We start from the raw sequence: 18,375 nt of genomic DNA on the forward strand, positions 1-18,375 counted from the left end.
ATGACATTAATATAAAGAAAATATTTAAAATCTAGGGGAAAAAAATCATGCCAGTGGAAAATAATAGGTAAAATACTAAGCTGAATGAAACCAAAACATAACCAGGAAATAGCTCTTAAAAAGCATATTCTTCATAAATAATCTGGGAAAATGTTAATGCATTAAAAATAAATATTAAATATTGAAAAAAGTTTCCCTTATCTTTACTGGTAGCAATCATGCAATATAACACAGTATTAATGAGTACACAAGAAAACACATAATACTGAAGCAGAACTAAAATATTTAAAATAACATGGCAACATTAGAAGACAAAATCATATAGAAAGTTACATGGCAATATGATTCAGGAGCCTTTAAAATAGGCATGCTATTATTTCTACTCCAAGGAAATAAACATGTGAATAAAAATATGGGTTTCGAAAACAAGCTAAGTATTCAACAATATAGGATTCATTAAACACTTTATTGGCACTTAGTATGTAGAATACTGCACAATCATTTGAAATGAGGTAGAAATGGATTTAATAGTAGGAGTGATGTTTTCTATTTATTCCTAAGGTCAAAAGCAATTTAGAATAAATATATAGATAATATCATTTTATTTAGTAAATTAATTATAAAGATCTACAATAGATCAAAGTTTGGATGGGTGTATTTTAAAATGCTACACCAGATGGATGGGTGAGTTATTTTATTGTGGACAATTTTGTGCCCCTCTGAATTTTCTAATTTTTCTCTAATGGACCTTTTTCACTTGCGTGATTAAAAAAAATGTTTAATTAATTAAGAAAAAGCTCATTTGGAAGGCAACTGTGTTCTCTCTGGTCTCATCCTAGAATTTGTGATGTTTTGTTTTCCTGCGCTGAGAGGGGGATCCCTGTTTAGTCAGTCAGATGTGAGATGTGGGTGACATCTCTGCTGTGGTGGAACCTCTGAGCGCAAGTAGAGTGCTTTGTTTGAGAAGTTCGTTTGCTGACAGCCCTCAGGCTTATTGGGAACCAAAAGCCCTATCTGTCTGCCTTGCTTTTCATTATAATGGCTTCTCTGAGTCCTGTTGGATTTTCTTCAGGTCCACCCTTAACATTTTCAAGTCCCTGGACAAAAGTGTAGATGAAGGCTCACATACCATATGTCTAAACATTTAAAAAGTCATAAATCAAGCTAATATACGATTAAACGAAATACGGTCTATTCTCCTATTTTGACAAATATTCTTTCATAACAACAAAATAGAAAAAAAACAGGCTTCAATCTATTGTTTCTTTTTTATGTCAGAAAGTTGGCAAAATACCAAAGATGACTCAATTTAATTATTATTGCTCATTTGGGTATTCCATTGATGGCCAGCAATGTTTGGATGAGTAATAAAATAAAGACATACACAAATCATGACCTATGATATACTTACACAGCACGATTTATTTTTCATCCCTCAATTTCAGCAAAATACTAATTATGTTACAATCATGATTTTTTTATATTAATTTTATTCTATTGACGGTAATGGTCTAAATCACGGGTGGAGAAATGTTTTCTGAAAAGGTTCAGGCAATAAATATTATAGACTCTGCAGGCCATATGTTCTCTGTCACAACTACTCAATCCTGTTCAAAACTCCTTAGACAATACATAAGCAATTGGGTATGGCTTTGTTTCAATAAAATTTATGGAAATAGCTGATCACCAACACTACCTAATTCCAGAACATCTTCATGACCTCCTCCTCCCTTCAGTCTCTGGCAACATTTAAGCTGCTTTTTTTTTTTTTTTCCACTCTGGGCTCAATTATCTTTGTTTCAGGTAAATGAAGTCATCCAATAATAGAAAAAAAAAATCTAGGTTTAGCTTGTGGGTCATAGCTCATTGACCCTTGATCAAAAAGACTTTTTGAAGGGCAAGTGTATGAACTGGAATATATTCTGATCAAAATTTTAAATTAAAATAAATGTAAAATTTAAGAAATTTTGTTGCCAGGCACAATAGTGCATGCCTGTAATCCCAGTAGCTTAGGAGGCTGAGTCAGGAGGATCATGAGTTCAAAGCCAGCCTCAGCAAAAGTGAGGTGCTAAGCAATTCAATGAGACCCTATTGCTAAATAAAACACAAAATAGGGCTGGGGATGTGGCTTCATTGGCTGAGTGCCCCTGAGTTTAATCCCTCATACCAAAAGTAAATAAATAAATAAAAGAAATTTTGTTCACGTCTTCAAAAGTTGTTTTTTTTCCTCAAAAATATTCCAAGTAAACTATCAAAATCCAAAGACTAAATACAAAGTATAATTAATCTGTATAAAATTTTGAAATACAAATATTTAAAATGGACTTTTTATGAATTTTTTAAAAATTGTGATTCTTACTAATTATTTTTGTGAAAATAAGAACTGTTCTTAGTTTCAAGTTTTTGACATCCATCTAGCTGCCCATAGAAAGAATTAGTGTCATGCTTGACATGCAAGACCCAGCTATGTATGAGTGTCTGGGTAGCCCCAATCATTTCACCATATGAAATGCCCTTCTGCCTCCATGTGCAAATGCTGTGAGTACTGGGGTAAGGGGTGAGTTCCTCCAGGACAATTTACTAGAATAGGAGGTGAAGCAAAGAAGTGAACACTCATTAATACTAGGAAATGATACTTTAATACTGTGAAGTGGTTTCATGCTACCTGATATAAAATACTTGGTAAGTTGCTAAATTTGTTTTTCCTCTTAGCTAACTTACCTTACTTAAATCCTTGTGCATTCTGGAAGCATTGTTCCTCTTCAGTGTTTGTAGCAAGGAAACCTGTGCACATTTTCAGCATTCAGAACTTTTGGTTTGAAGATTACAAGGCAAGGTGTTTGGAGAAGCATTTCCCTGGAGCCTGATCAGAATTAGTCACAAGATTGGTTGTTTAGGGCTGCAGGTTGCACGGTGCTAATGTCTGAGTGATGATTCCTGTAATGAATTTGTGCATGTGAATATGTGATTTGTGGTTCTTTCTAAATTGTGGACTTAAACTAGAATCCACCTTGTCTGACTTTCTGTGGCTAGGTGGTTTTACCCCTTTGTGCTGATGCGACTCATCAGTTGCTTTCCTGAAGGTTGTCTTGCCTGATGCCTCATTTCAGAATGACCTTTTTATTCTGGAGATTTGTTTTTTATCATAAGAGTGAAATTATTCCAGAAGTTCTGTTTGGATCTTAGACACAAAGTATATCATTTTTCTTGTTCAAGGAAGCTGAAATATTCACTAGAGTACTCACAGCAGATTTTAGAAAGAATAACCAGGTAGTCCAAGTCCCACACCACCACTAAAATCATGCCTATAAGATCCTTTTTCCTATTTCAAAGTTAAAAGACCTTCTGACTTAGCACCTATTTTGTGTCTAGATCTTAATGAACAGAATAAAACAAACAGAAAAAAAGGAAAAAAAATAAAGAAAAAGAAATACCTATCATGGCCAAAATATAACAAAGATCCTTTTTAAAATTTCAGATTTATCTTAATCATGGTCCTCTCTTAGCTTCTCCACTGCCCTTTGATTGTTGATTTCCAAACAAGAAAAGCACGTTTTTTGCCCCCTTTATCTTCAGCTGCACATATGCAGAGACCTGATAATTCCAGGCTGATGAAAAGACTCTATTCTGAAGCAGCTGTCCCTAGTAGCACAAAAGCAGATAGCGCAGCTCTTGAACTAATCATTTATAAAACTCCTGTCAGGAGCCAAGATGAGCCTACGTCGGGAGGGTTTGCTGTGGCAGCGACCAAGGACTCGAGAGAATGCCTCCCCTTAGTCCTGATCTCCCCACTTCAATTAAGAATTCCATTTCCCTCTTCTAAGTTGTTGACCCTATACTGTGGTCAAAAGTACGAGATAAGTGGAAGAAAACTGGCTCTCCCTTTAAAGTGAGGACACACATTTAATATAACTTTCCTGGTTCAAAACATGACAGGGAATTTTACCTCCATGGATGAATTTAATATTTTATATTTCAGGGACTTGAAACTTCAGGGTGGTGGAGCCCTGGGAACATTATATTTCCAGAATTATGGCAGAATGACAACATGTAGATAGAACAGTGACCTAAGTGTCAGGAGACAGAATCTAAGGCCAGCTTCAAGTCCATTTGGCTATAGAAAAAGACAGTTCTCAGAATTTTCAAATCTGTAAAATTAAGGAGCTGAATTTTAGGGAATTTCTGAGGCTCCTCCTAGTTCTAATGTTCATTGGAGCCTTTTAGGAAACAGCAGACTTTGAACTTTTCTGTCTCTGGATGATTTCTCTCTCTCTCTCTCTCTCTCTCTCTCTCTCTCTCTCTCTCTCTCTCTCTCTCCCCACACACACACACACACACACCTTCTCTCTCTCTCTCTCTCTCTCCCCACACACACACACACCTTCTCTCTCTCTCTCTCTCTCTCTCTCTCTCTCTCTCTCTCTCCCCACACACACACACACCTTCTCTCTCTCTCTCTCTCTCTCTCTCTCTCTCCCCCACACACATACACCTTCTTGATTTCTTCTTCTCTTTCTGCTTGTAATGTCTCTATTTCTCCCTCTCTCTCTTTATCCTCTCCCCATTTCTCTCTGTCTCTCTCTCTCTTACACACAGGCTCTTCTAAGGGCTTGTTAATACCAGACTTTAGATTCTAGATCTAACTAGTACAGTTCTATTTCGTTCCTGCTATTTGTACTCATTTTTATAGCTGCATTAATAATAATTCCTAAGGGCCTATTTTTATTCTACATGATTTTTAGATGTTTGGGTTTTTTTTTTTTTTTTTGTACACAGACTTCCAACTTCCTCATTCTGTGGTTTTTAATTTTGCTCTTTTAGTTGTTCATTTTGTTGTTTGCTTTTGAAACGAGGACTGTATACATACTAGGCAAGTTCATTGCCCTTGAGCTACATCCCCACCCCTCTGCTGTTCAGTTAAAATGAACTTGTAAATTTGGTTTTTCCAAAATTTACACAGGTGTTAAGTTTTTAGATCTTTGCATATCCAAAAATGTTGTTTTGATATTACTTCCAATGAATGAAACTCAGCTGAGTATAATGATCTTTTTCTCCTTTTAAGTTTTACTATCTTTGGGCACTCACACTGAAGTTCAAGGTGCACTCCCCAACCTCTTCATTTGTCAGTATCTGGGTTGTGGTTTCTTTGTTTCCATTTGTCTATGAGTGCTTATGAAATTCTTTAATCACAAACTCTGAAAAAAAAAATTCTAGTATTTTTTAAAGTACCAGGTGCAGGACAAGGATAAGACAAGATATACACCCAGATTAAAAAAAAAAAAAAATTTAAGAAGGCACTTTGCTTAGAGAAATGCAAGTGGGTTGAAGAATAATCATTACTTTTTGCTCCGAATACAACTAGTATCTTAAGACAGACGGGCCCCCACTATGGGGAGGCATGACATGTATCTATGTTCTCCAAGGGGCTTCTTAGGCTCTGTAGCTAAAAGGAGCACATTAGTTCATAAGCGCACTTGAAACAAAGTTTGGGACAGTGCATACAATGTTATAAACGATAATTTAAATCTTAGGGATACATGAATTTTCCAATGAAGTAATCATAGAAGGGATGATGCTGGTGAAGCAATGAGCTTTGTAAGATATGGTTCTATTTATAAAATTTCTCCCGCAATGAATGAGATAATGAGTGGATTCACTTGGGAAACTCCAAGGATCAACATGAACGATTTTTCCCTTGAACTGATCATCAAAATAACTCTCACCTCTTCCCTCTCAAGATAGCTTTTAGACCTGAGCTGACCACAGATGTATTCATTCTCTGTCCTTTTTTTTTTTTTTTTTGCAACCTCCCAAAATTAGCAATCAAGAATTCTCAGCTTGTCTCTCCTCCTCTGGAGTTCAAGGAACGTTGTATTGCTTTCCTAAAATCGGCTCTGGTTTTGTGCATATCATATCATAAATCCTGGTGAGAGTCAGAACCATTTTTTTTTTTCTCTTTTCGTTACTCGATCCTTCAGAGTTCTGGGAGGAATCTACTATCCGTAGCACTGCAAAGAGTCTAGCCTCTAAATCGGATGTTTAGCTTGATGACAGTTTGATTCTTGGACTTGCACATCCAGGCTGGCCAGTGTGGGAGCCAGTCAGAAACCTCAATCTTCCTCTCCTACAGAAGCCAACTCAAACATCATCTAAAGGGAGTTTTCTTTCCAGCCTCACAAGTCACGTTTTGAGTGAGGTCTCACATAGCAACAGCAGGAAAAGAAATATGAATATGAGTGGGGCTTGGCCCCAGGGACAGTGGGCTGACAGCCCTGTGTTTGCAACAGTTTCCTCCCCTCCCAGGTACGTGCCATCAGGGACCCCCTGGAACTGCCTTCATGCGGTGGCCATGAAAAGAGCATGCTCTCTCTAGCATTTGCTGCTGTTGGAGGCTTACAAAAACAGACACAAGGTCCTGTTGAACTGTGCAGACTAAAAAAGAAAAAAAAAGTATGTGTATATGGGGCCAGATTTATTTATTCCTCAAGGTAAATTGCTTTTGCATTACAACTCGGGAGTTCCTCTGGCAGTACATTCTTCCCAGACAGAAGACAGCTTTTGAAAAACATGTTATGTGTATTAGATGCTTGTGAGATTCAGAGAAGGGTGATTTGCATTCTACAACAAATAGGGAAGCCGTGTACTTAGTCCTCAAATGTGTTCTTTCAGAGTGTCAAAAGTCGGTTGTTAGTGACATCAATGGTGGGTCACGCTCATGCTGCCTGGCTTTTGGGGGAGATTGAAAGAACATGTACTTTAAGACTAAACAGACCTATGTTTTCACTCTCTCCCTCTTATTCATGACCATTTATCTTTGGACAAGCCATTTTATCTCCCGAACCTAGGTCCTCATCTGTGAAATTAGGAAAATAATTCCAGTTTTCCACTGTGGCTGGGAGACTCCAGGAATATGACACCAGGTCTTTGTTCCAAGGTAAAAGCTTAATAAATATGCGTTTGCTTTTGTCTTTATCACAGTCTTCCTAAAGCCTTTGAACTTGAATTCCTGGCTGCCTTGCATCTGTTATTTTTCTTGTAGCCCAATCCATGAACTTCATCTTCCAGAGTGATATCTTTTTTGATGTTCCAGGCGTGGGGGAAGCATGATACAGACACAGTTCTCCTTTGTCACAAACTTGCCTTATCAGATACACTAAGACCGTGAAGCTGATGGACTTCCTGGTCTTTCTCCTGCCCCCAAGCACAAGGGAAGTGCCGAGTTAGACTTCACTTGAACTAACCTCAGCGCTTTTTCTCTTGGCATCCATTATCTGAACTATCTCCTTTCAGGCTTCATTGATTTTTGAAATCAATTCTGTTGATGTGGAATTGCCCTGCATAATTATTCATACAAATCTCTTGATTTGATTGGTGGAATTGCACTTGAGAACACAACCATACAAAGCTGTGCAGAACTTTAAGTTTGAGGAATTAACAATGGATTAAAGTCCCAAGCCCCATGTGGGATCTTAGAGGTGAACACTTCTAGAGACAATGAGGACAATAGCTTTGTTTTGCTTATGAAGAACCTGAAAGTGACTTCTTCAAGATCACAAGGTTTAGGCAGGGCACATTGGCGCACACCTGTAATCCTAGTGGCTGGGGAGGCTGAGGCAGGAGGATCGAGAGTCCAAAGCCAGCCTCAGCAACTTAGCAAGGCTCTAAGCAATTTGGTGAGACCCTGTCTCTAAATAGAATACAAAATAGGGCTGGGGAGGTGGCTCAGTGGTGGAGTGTCCCTGAGTTCAATCCCTGGTAACCCACTCCCCGCAAGGAAAAAGATTACACAGTTTATTAATAGCAGAAAAAGACTGAAATTCTTATCCCTTTTCTCCAAAACCACATTGTCTTCATGGGGATATGTGACTTAACTGAGCCATGTTTTTAGAATAGAACCAATGGTGTTTTGTCTCCATTAGACTCCTGAAACAAGAAATCCTGACTACTGTTTGAAAGTAGGTTTCACTCTATTGAAAAAGAAAATTACAAGCTTGTTTCTATTTTGGAGTGAAGAAAGGATTACAAAATCACTGGACCTTTTAGTAAAATCTTCTATCATTTTTCTACCTTTCAAACTTTGAGATCTTCTTTGTAAACATCTCTGGGGTTCCGTTCAGAAATCAGCTCCCCAGCTTAATCAGTTCACCCCGAAGCATGTCTCTTATTCTTACCCATCCCTGACTTTCTCATGATCACCTCTAATCCAGCTCTTCAGATCCTCAAACTTGGATCATGTTTGCTTATGAAGAAACTGAAAGTGACTTCTTCAACATTGCATGGTTTAGGCAGGGCACATTGGTGCACACCTGTAATCCCAGTGGCTGGGGAGGCTGAGACAGGAGGATCGAGAGTTCAAAGCCAGCCTCAGCAATTTAGCAAGGCCACCTGCCTTCTTTTCCTGCTCCACTCTAACTGGAACCCTGCCTCAGATTTGATGCATCCCTGATGGTAACCATACATCATTTCTTCAGTATTATTTCATACGACTCCCCAGTCCAAACACGTAAACTCCTTCACCTCATTTTTATTGTGTTAAGAATTTTGGTCTTTCAGGATCTTCTCAGCTATGTTCTGGATAACTCAGGCTCTCCTGTTCTCCATCTGTTGAATTTATTCCATCTGAACCATTGTGTGTTTACTCTTTGTCTGAGCTCCTTTGACTGATGACTACCTCTTATCTGATGTAGCAGAGATAATGTTGTAGCAGCTTTGGGAAGATCCCCACCACCTTCCATGTTTTGACTATGAGAAATTCAACATGCTCTGAGCTGCTCTGAATCTCAGCTAGGAAGAAAAATTGGGGGATCATAATACTTACCTGATCTCTAGGACAGCTATGTAAGTCACCACCTTTTCATGAGCTCATTGAACTCTTGAATTTTGTCCCTTCTATGAAGTTGTTATTCAAGGTTCTTGTTCAATTTTTTTTCTTATGCTGTTTAGTTTTTCCTGTGACTAAATTTCTATGACTAATTTATAGGATCTCTGCACACCATGGATGACTTTTATCAGATAAATGTATTTTAAATAGTTTTACCCATTCTGAATTTTGCCTATTGGTCAGTTAGTGGTACCATTTGATAAAACAAAAGTCCTTATTTTTAATTTAGTCTAATTTGTCATTTTTATTATAGTCACTCCTTTAATAAAACTTAAAAATCTTCTTTTTCCAAAATCATCATGTTATTCTAGATTTCCTTCCAAACATTTCATTGATTTTTCATTCATATTTACATAGGCAAACAATATAGGATGATTTTTATGAATAGTAAGAGGCAGAGGTCAATCTTTATTCTTCCTTTGGAAGGACCCTTTGACAAAACACTATTTATTAAAAAATACAATAGGGGAAGAAGTATTTATTTGTTTATTTATTTAGGAGGGGCTACTTACAGAAAGGTCCAATAGCAATTCTAGAGAGAGGGTAGAGAAGGGAGAAGACAACATGGGGGTAGTGAGAATTTAGTGGAAATGGCCCAAATGGATTTCAAGAAGGGTGAGGCAATGGTGGGTTCTTTTTTTAATACATATTGTACCTATTAGATAAATAACAAATACGTGTTGTTGCATGCTACTGAAGGCTCCTTTGGATGGTGCTCCTAATCATAGAGGTGTCATGGTGTGGCCAGCAGGAATGTATTGGCTGTTGTATCCAAAGGAAGGATGTGACTCTTAGACCGTCAATGAGGCAGGTCCGTCCTATGAGCAGCATGTCAGAGGAAAAGCCTCATTTTAGTACTCCAACCTTAAACTACTGACTTGGTCCAGGGCTTGAATAGAAAAGAACGGTCTGTTTAGCCTGTCTATCATGGTTCCTCCGTGGTCCTAACATTTCCCACAACAGAGATGGACAGCTGCACAAACAGCTCTTGGCCCACAGAGATTACCCAGGGCGGTTGATCAGATCAAAAATGAAATCTGCAGCATAGCAGGGTGGCATGGCGTTTGCATCTGATGGATGTGTATGGAAGGAAATAGTATCCCCTTAGAAACTAAGCTCCTGTCTCTCACACCATAACAAGCTAGTCTCTGTCCTTCCAGAGAAAGCGGCCAGCTCATGGCCTTCAAACCAGACTGCTTCATTGTCTAAACATCAAATGGGCAGATGTGTGAATGCCCCAGGTCTATCTCTGACTTCCTCTGGACCCTTCTTATCTGTGCTCAATGGGGTTCTCCTTTGCAGTGGGGAGATCACAGCACTGGACTTAACTTTCTTAAGAACAATGCTTGGTGTATTCTCTGTAACAACGGTCTCGCAGGCATGGCTTTCCATTAAGATCCTGATTTCCCGGACATTTGGCTTGGTTTTTTTCTCGGATAAGAATAAACAGAATTTAGTGACATTAAATTACTAGCTCGTGGTCACCCAAGAAGCAGTGGGAAGAGATAGGCCCCAGACTGCATTTTCTGATTTCAGATCAACTTCACAAAATGTCATGAATTATTTTATTTTTCTTTGGTCTAGGAAGAGGAAAGAAAAAACCACAGCTTCCTCTAGTACTTGTTCTCATGTTTAATTACCTGGAAGGCCAAATGACCCTTTGTGTAACTAAATCTTATAATGCCATTAAAGCCTTTTTCCTTTCTTGAGTTCTTTTTTGTTATTTAACAAAACTTTAGATAAATATATATAATATATATATATATATATTTATATATATTTTTATATATTTAATATATTTATATATAATATTATATATTTATATATATTTTATATTATTTATTTATATATAACATAAAATTCACTATGCTTAATTTATTTTTAGGTTCAGTAGCGTTAAATACGTGCACTTTGTTACTCAGTCAATCTCTGAAACTTTTAGTCGTAGCAAACTAAAACTGTGTACTCATTAAACAATTCCCCATTCCCAGCCCCTAGTTGCCATCATTCTTTCTGACTCCATGATTTTGACTAGCTACCTCATATAAGTGGAACCAGGCAGTATTTGCCCTTTTGTGACTGGCTTATTTCTCTTAGTGTGATATCCTCAAAGTTCATCCATTTTGTAGCATATGATAGAATTTCCTTTCTCTTTGTGGCTGAATAATATTCCATTTTGTATGGATTTACCACCTTCTGCCTACGATTCATCTGTTGGTGGACCCTTAGCCCGCTTTCCAATTGGGGCTATGGTGAATTGTTATTGAGTTCTTTGGAGGCAAAGAACAAATGTATATAACTCATCTTGTAATAATCCTTAATTTGCATGTGAAAGCTCTGCTTATGTTTGACTTCTTTAAGAAAATCAACTATTCCTTTCTAATTTCTTCTGGTAATTTTGGTCTCTACCCCATTCTCCACCCCCATACCTATTATAGAATTCTTCAAACCCTATTCATAATTTAGAGTTGAAGTTGGAATAATCTATATACTACATAGTCTGGAAATAAAGTCCTCCTCGGGCCTCATCTTCCCACCTTTCAATTCTCACCTGCTTTGCCTTCAGGGAAACACCATGTGTCTTCTCACACACCTTGTTCTCCCATAGCCTGTCTGGTATTTCTAAAAACCTCTCCCTCTACTGAAACAGACTCTTCATTGCCCATCCTGGGCCATGTGTTTACACTGAGTCAAGTCAAAACATGGGCCTTACTCAGATTAAAAAAAAAAAAAGGACAATTTCCAAGTTTTCCTAAATACCTGAAATGCAGTATTGCAATTTTCACGTGCATTTTGTCTTTTTGTGAAAGATGAGTACTTTGGGGGGATACTAAAATCCAAATTGCAATAAGGAAATGATCTAAAAATTGAAAAAAGGATATTACAATGTAAAGAATCCTGCAGTGTGACCATTTAAAAAAAAAAGCAACTTTTTTTTTTTTTTTTACAATCTAAATTTTGTTTAGGATTTATTTAGACTATCACTTTATCCTTTTTGAAAAAAGTAACCTGCAGGCAGCTTATAGTTCAGCCCAACTCTCCCCCCACCTCATGCTAACCAGTTAGTTCTCCTTCTCCTGCAGATGAGGGTATATAGTTCATGTGTTTTCCTTTTAAAATCCTATTTTAGCTGCTTCCTCTTCAAACTCCTATTTGGGATAGCTCTTTTCCCTACTCTATTAAAATAATTTAAAGTATGGCTTCTTTTTTTTTTCAGAGATCTTAGTATTTTTTTTGGGTGGGGGCAGCATAATCTATAGCTTCAATCTCTGAGCGGAGTGGTAAGTGTACTTATTCCCCCCACCCCACCCCCCAAGAGAAGCCATCCAGGAGATCTGGAGTGAAATCAGCTATCAGGACTTTAGATTTTGGCCAAGACTTGAAATAAAGTAGTCAAAACCAAAGATTATAGGAAAGAAGAAGGAATGCTGACTTATTATATTTTTTTAATCAACAATTTTCTTTCTTATCACTTCATGTATTTGATGTTTGCTTTTTTTTTTATAGCCTGAAAATTTTCCATGCATTTGGACAAATTTCAGAGAATTTCAGCCATCTCTGCATGGCTGAAATTGCATTTTGTCTTTTTTTGTGAAAGACAAAATTTGGATACTAAAATCCAAACTGCAATAAGAAAATAATCTAAAAATTAAAAAAAAAAGGATATTACAATGCAAAGAAGATTACTCTGACCAACTTCTCAGTTCTAGGACCAGAGTCATACAATGGAATAGGCATGCATAGGTGACAAAGGACAATGTGTGTCCCCTCTCAAACTCCCTGTTCTTTGTTTAATAAACCCAAACTTTAAGGTATATTTCATAGTGGCTAGTGAGGAACATCACAGTTATGTTTAAAAAAAAGAAATTGCAAATTTCTTTTAACCATTATAAAAGCAAGAGAAATCAAATATCTAATGATCTTTTTACCCTCTCCCCCAAAAGATTAAATTAACCTCATTGAAATTACCGAAAAAAAATGGAAGTAGCAGAAAAACTGTGTCATTAAGAGGAAAGGATTATCAGTGACAGGTCATCATAAAAGTTGCAGGATTTGTGTCAGCTAATCATGCAGATGGAGTATTTACAAACCAAGTGATATGCTAACCTGTGTTGTCAATATAATCCAGTTGACATGGTAGGGCTATGGAAATGAGGGGATTGATAAATGAAAAAGGTTATAGTTTTTAATTTTTGAAGCTGGATGTAAGGTACCTGTAATTCAGTTTGCAATTTTCTCTACTTCTATGTTTGACATTTTCTACAATGGATGCTCATTAAAGGGTGTAAGCAGGACATAAGGGTATAAGTGGGACAAAATTTGAGGCAGTTACAAAGCCAAACTCACAACACAATATATGTCCTTTCATTGCAAATGCATAGCAGACGCTGATTACAAAAATTAATAAGATGATGAATTAACAGATTTAAAAATAAGCACACCCCTGGATAATGCTTGCCTGAATCAAGAGGGAAATCAAACTGTAAAATGTAATCACTAAATATTGACTTAGTTACCATAATAACAAGAATGCATGTCAAAGCTTTGGGGATTTTTGACTAAGACTGTACCTGAAGAGAAAAATATAGCCTGCAAATGCTTTTATTACTTAAAAGATAAATTGGAATCAATGAGGTAAGTATCCATAAAATAAGTTTGAAGAACTATAAAAAATATAACTTTAAAAAATAGAGACATTAGAAAAATAAAAATGAAGATCAGTGAATTAGAAAAGATAATTGAACCAAGAAGATAGAAGGAAAGAAAAAAAAAATACAAAAACATGATTGAAAATGGGGATATAACTCTAGCTACTTAGTGAATGACTTTTAGAAAAATAATGATTTCCCAAATCACCAAAACATAAGGCAGAGCATTGCAAAAAGGCTAATACGTATACAAGAAAGTGAGGAAAATATTTAAAGATCATATTATCTTTGCTACTTTCATTCCCCAGAATAGGAATATGAAATGGCTTTGTAGATGACTGCCAAGAAACATTTATAGAAAATTATTTTGTTAAATCTTTAAAAGACAGAAAAATATGGAATGGTTTCAACCCATTTTATATGTAGAATAGTATAGAATAATTTATAGTCTAACAATTGATTAAGCTATTAACAGAAGAAAAATGTCAGGAACGTTTCATTAATGAATGTGGATGAAAACTTCAAAACAGAATAACGACTAGTCAAATCCAAAACTATATGCAACTAACAGCACACCATCAACAACAGAGTTTATTCCAGGAATAAATGTAAATGCAATATAAGGATATTTATAAGTGGGATTCTTTTATCAATAGATCAAAGGACAAAACACATTGAGTCATTGAAATAAATTTCCCAAAATCATTTTATCTAATACTGATTGGAGCAACATCTACTTCTTTGAAAACTTGGAATTAGAAAGACAATGCTTTAATGTTAGGAAAAAATACACAGCACATATTTCAAATAAATAACGCTTTTAATGGAACCATACTTAAATTGGAAGAGCAAATAGGTTTTCTCTCTCCTGCTCATGTTTTTTTCCCTATATGCCCTGCAGCTCTGTTACCTAGTACCAGAGTTAATCTGTACATTCATTTCTGTGACCTGATGCTCTTGCACTTTGGGGCTCTTATTAAATAAAATAGGGGTTACTTGAACAAAAGCACTGCCAAATGTGACAGTCAAGTTGTTAACTAAATTTGCTACCAAGTGACTAATGGATAAGAATGCGAACATCATGGCTACACTGGGCCAAGGAACAATTCACATCCTGGGCAAGTCAGAGTGGGACATGGTGAGATTTCATCATGCTACTCTGAATGGCATATGATTTACAATTTATTAATTGCTTAGTTCTGGAATTTTCCATTTAATATTTTTGGACCACAGTCAAGGGCAGGTAACTGAAACCAAAGAAAGAAAAATGGTGGATAAGGGAGGACAACTCTATGTTATGATATCATGTTAAATATCATTGCTTTGTCCATAGGAAGACTCCGAGAGAAATTACTGGATTATTGTGTCAGGGACAAGATGGACAGTCACCAGAAATAGAATAAAATATGGATAGGAAGAGCATGAATATGTTAATACAATCTCATAGCAGTGTAATTGGGTTTATTACTGCTCTATCCAGACTCTGGTGAGATTTCTATTCAAACATGACAAAATGGTTCTATTACTCATGAGGAAGAATCAACAAGACAGAAATCGTCACGATCATGTTAATTAGCAGAGTATTCTGATTTACCTAAAGAATTTGACCAAGGTTATTTTCTCCCAGCATTGTAGATCCATAATAAAAAATGAAAACTTGGGCTGAGGCTGTGGCTCAGGAGTAGAGGGCTCACCTAGCATGCTTGAGGCACTGGGTTCCATCCTCAGCACCACATAAAAATAAAATAAAGATATGTGTCCATCTATAACTAAAAAAATAAATATTAAGATAAATAAAATAAAAACCTTAACAGATATTAAAATAAATAAAATAAAAACAGTACTTATTCTGTGCCTAGCACATTTCTAAGCTGTTGAGGTACATTTACTCAACTAATCATCTTAACAACTGCATGAAAAAGGCGACATTATTCTCCACTCTATGCATGCGGCACCTAGAGGTCAGAGTGATTATGTGACTTCTGCACAGTTAGTAAATGGGGAGGTGCAGTTGGAAAACCCAGGAAGTCTGGATTAGATCGCAGGCGGAGCTGCCTGTCCTTGGAAACCACCTCGGTACGTAAAGGTAAAGCTCTTCCGTCACTAACTTAGATACTTCTCTGCTTTCCACAGGGACCTGATGCCCAGGACCCTGGACGGGCAGATCACCATGGAGAAGACGCCCAGCTACTTTGTCACGCGGGAGGCGCCCGCGCGCATCTCGGCCATGTCCAAGGACACCAAGCTCATCGTGGTGGTGCGCGACCCGGTGACCAGGGCCATCTCGGACTACACGCAGACGCTCTCCAAGCGGCCCGACATCCCCACCTTCGAGAGCTTGACGTTCAAAAACAGGAGCACGGGCCTCATCGACACGTCGTGGAGCGCCATCCAGATCGGCATCTACGCCAAGCACCTGGAGCACTGGCTGCGCCACTTCCCCATCGGCCAGATGCTCTTCGTGAGCGGCGAGCGGCTCATCAGCGACCCCGCCGGCGAGCTGGGCCGCGTGCAGGACTTCCTGGGCCTCAAGCGCATCATCACCGACAAGCACTTCTACTTCAACAAGACCAAGGGCTTCCCCTGCCTGAAGAAGGCCGAGGGCAGCAGCAAACCCCACTGCCTGGGCAAGACCAAGGGCAGGACCCACCCCGAGATCGCCCAGGAGGTGGTGCAGAGGCTGCGCGAGTTCTACCGGCCCTTCAACTTGAAGTTCTACCAGATGACCGGGCACGACTTCGGCTGGGATGGATAACAAATATAATTTAAAAAGAAAAAAAAAAAAAAGTATGGAAATATAATATATTTTTTTACCAATCGGTAGAGAAAAGGCAGTTTAATATTTGTGCTGACAATATTTGTTTCAGTATTTTTTTTTGCAATGAATGATTGTTCACTCCTCCTCCCCATCTTAATGTACAATCGACGTCATGCATTTGGATAAACAGAAAAGGAAACCTTCCTTCTCTCATATAAATACGTTCAATTTTATTTTATGTTCTACATACCCAGTCATCAAGTATATGCATTTTAATTTCCATTAAAAAAAATTTGAAGAAAATCATGAGGGTAATCTCCGCCCCTCCCACCATCCCTTTTCTCTCTCTCTCTTTAATACAAGACCCTGATAAAATTAATATCCATCTTTATGTTTTTCTCCCTTCTTCTTCTGCCACATTTTTTTCATAAATCATTTATCATTTAATAACACTATATATTTGCACATCACTTCAAGGTTTTTATAGTGCTTTCAGTTACATGTTTTGATCCTTATAGGACTAAAAGGTTGGTATAAGAACATAGAACATGGGGATCATAATCTCAGATTTTACAGATAAGGGAAACTGAGTCTCAGGGAGGTTAAATCATGTAAGGCCAGATGAGGAATCCTGGACAAAATCCCATTTTCCATTTGTTTTCTATTCTGTGTCACTTTTTTCTAGGGAGAATGAGAACTAAACTTTCCAGTTTAGAAGTTAGTTTTAGGATGATTTGAAAAGGGACAGACAGAGATTTCTTATTGCTTTCTGAGTTCCAGGCTAGCCTTAGGGCATCCAGTATCATTACATAGTTGTACTCCAGAAAACCACCAAGACCTGGACACAACCTCTTTGGAGAGCCAGTCTTAGCTATTGGCTGATCAAAATACCTTGAGACACAAAAATTTAACTGACCAATACTTGACTTGAGTTTGCCAGAAATCACTGGATTCTTATATTTTGGGCTATCTTTTTTTTTTTTTTCTTAAGAGAGACCCACTTCAATTAGAACCTCCAGTACCAATCTCATTTTTCCTTCTCTCGCTTTGAAGAAAGAAAATCAACCTTTCGTTGTAATATCTCACTGTTAACATTGGAGCTAGTACTAATGAAATGCTCAATTAACAGCTCATTGACAATGCTCTTATTTTTCATGGGTGAAGGACTGATACTTGGTCCCTTTATTCTTTATTTCTCCATTTCCTCTTTCTACCAATTATCACCTACTGCTCATTCACATTTGGAAAATATTCTAAGACATGCAGTTCTGGGTAAAATGGTGACTTTTCCTCTTCTCCCGTCTGTTCTTCGCCTTCCCGCATTTAAATCACTCAAATAAATCAAGAGTTTATTAAGAGTATTCCTTTGCTCTCTGAGTGGCATTAACAAGATTAGCATTAATGGGAATTAAATTGGTCTAGAGAGGAGCACATATGCACAAAATATATAAAACATTTATAATTAGCCTGTCAGCAACGTTTTATTATATGTTTAAACCCAAGAGGAAAAATGTCTCTTTTTCATGGAAGTTTCTTTTATCTGCCAAGATTTAAAGGACCAGATACTCTAGTATGAAAAAATATTGTTTCTTCTCCAATGTTGTCTGTCAAAAACAAACAAAATTAAGTTGTTTTTTTTTTCTTTTTAAATATGCTGTGCAATTGTGCATTTATCATAAATGCTACATCCGGGGATGTAAATATTTCTTAGCAGCCTAACACAGGATTAAAATGAAGGAAAAAAAATGTTTTAATTTTCCAGATATTTTGTAATTGCTCCAAATCTGTGGGTTTCTTTGTTAATATTCCATTTACGGGAGTTAAGTAAACCCCAAAGCCAGGTCACCTTTTCTTAGTTGATGTCCTTCACTTCTGTGCCCTCAGTTTTCCAACACTTAGAGCCTGTTTGTGTACTACTTGAATGTCGCTAGCAACAAGAAGATATTTATTTTAAACTCTCCTCATCTTTTAACTCATTTTGTCTGTGCTTCTGAATCTTTTGTGTTTGTTTGCTTGACATTATGCAAAAAAATGACTTGCACAAAGAGACAATTGCATCTAACAATTGCGTTCAGTAACCTTCCTCT

The 18,375-nt window shown here is 37.3% G+C and overlaps 1 protein-coding gene across 3 annotated transcripts in view; it reads left to right on the forward strand.

Moving 5' to 3' along the window:
* LOC308636643 (heparan sulfate glucosamine 3-O-sulfotransferase 3A1) overlaps window positions 1-17,099 on the forward strand; it is a 95,373-nt gene extending 78,274 nt beyond the window's left edge. For all 3 annotated transcript variants that reach the window (XM_081272226.1, XM_081272225.1, XM_081272227.1), the window contains exon 2: window positions 15,664-17,099. In XM_081272226.1, coding sequence (XP_081128352.1) covers window positions 15,664-16,285 — 622 coding nt within the window. In that variant the 3' untranslated portion in view covers window positions 16,286-17,099. The remainder of the gene's footprint in view (window positions 1-15,663) is intronic.
* The last annotated feature ends 1,276 nt before the right edge of the window (window positions 17,100-18,375 follow it).

This window comes from Spermophilus citellus (assembly GCF_964194105.1).
Source record: "Spermophilus citellus genome assembly, chromosome: 17".
Taxonomy (NCBI): Eukaryota; Metazoa; Chordata; class Mammalia; order Rodentia; family Sciuridae; genus Spermophilus; species Spermophilus citellus.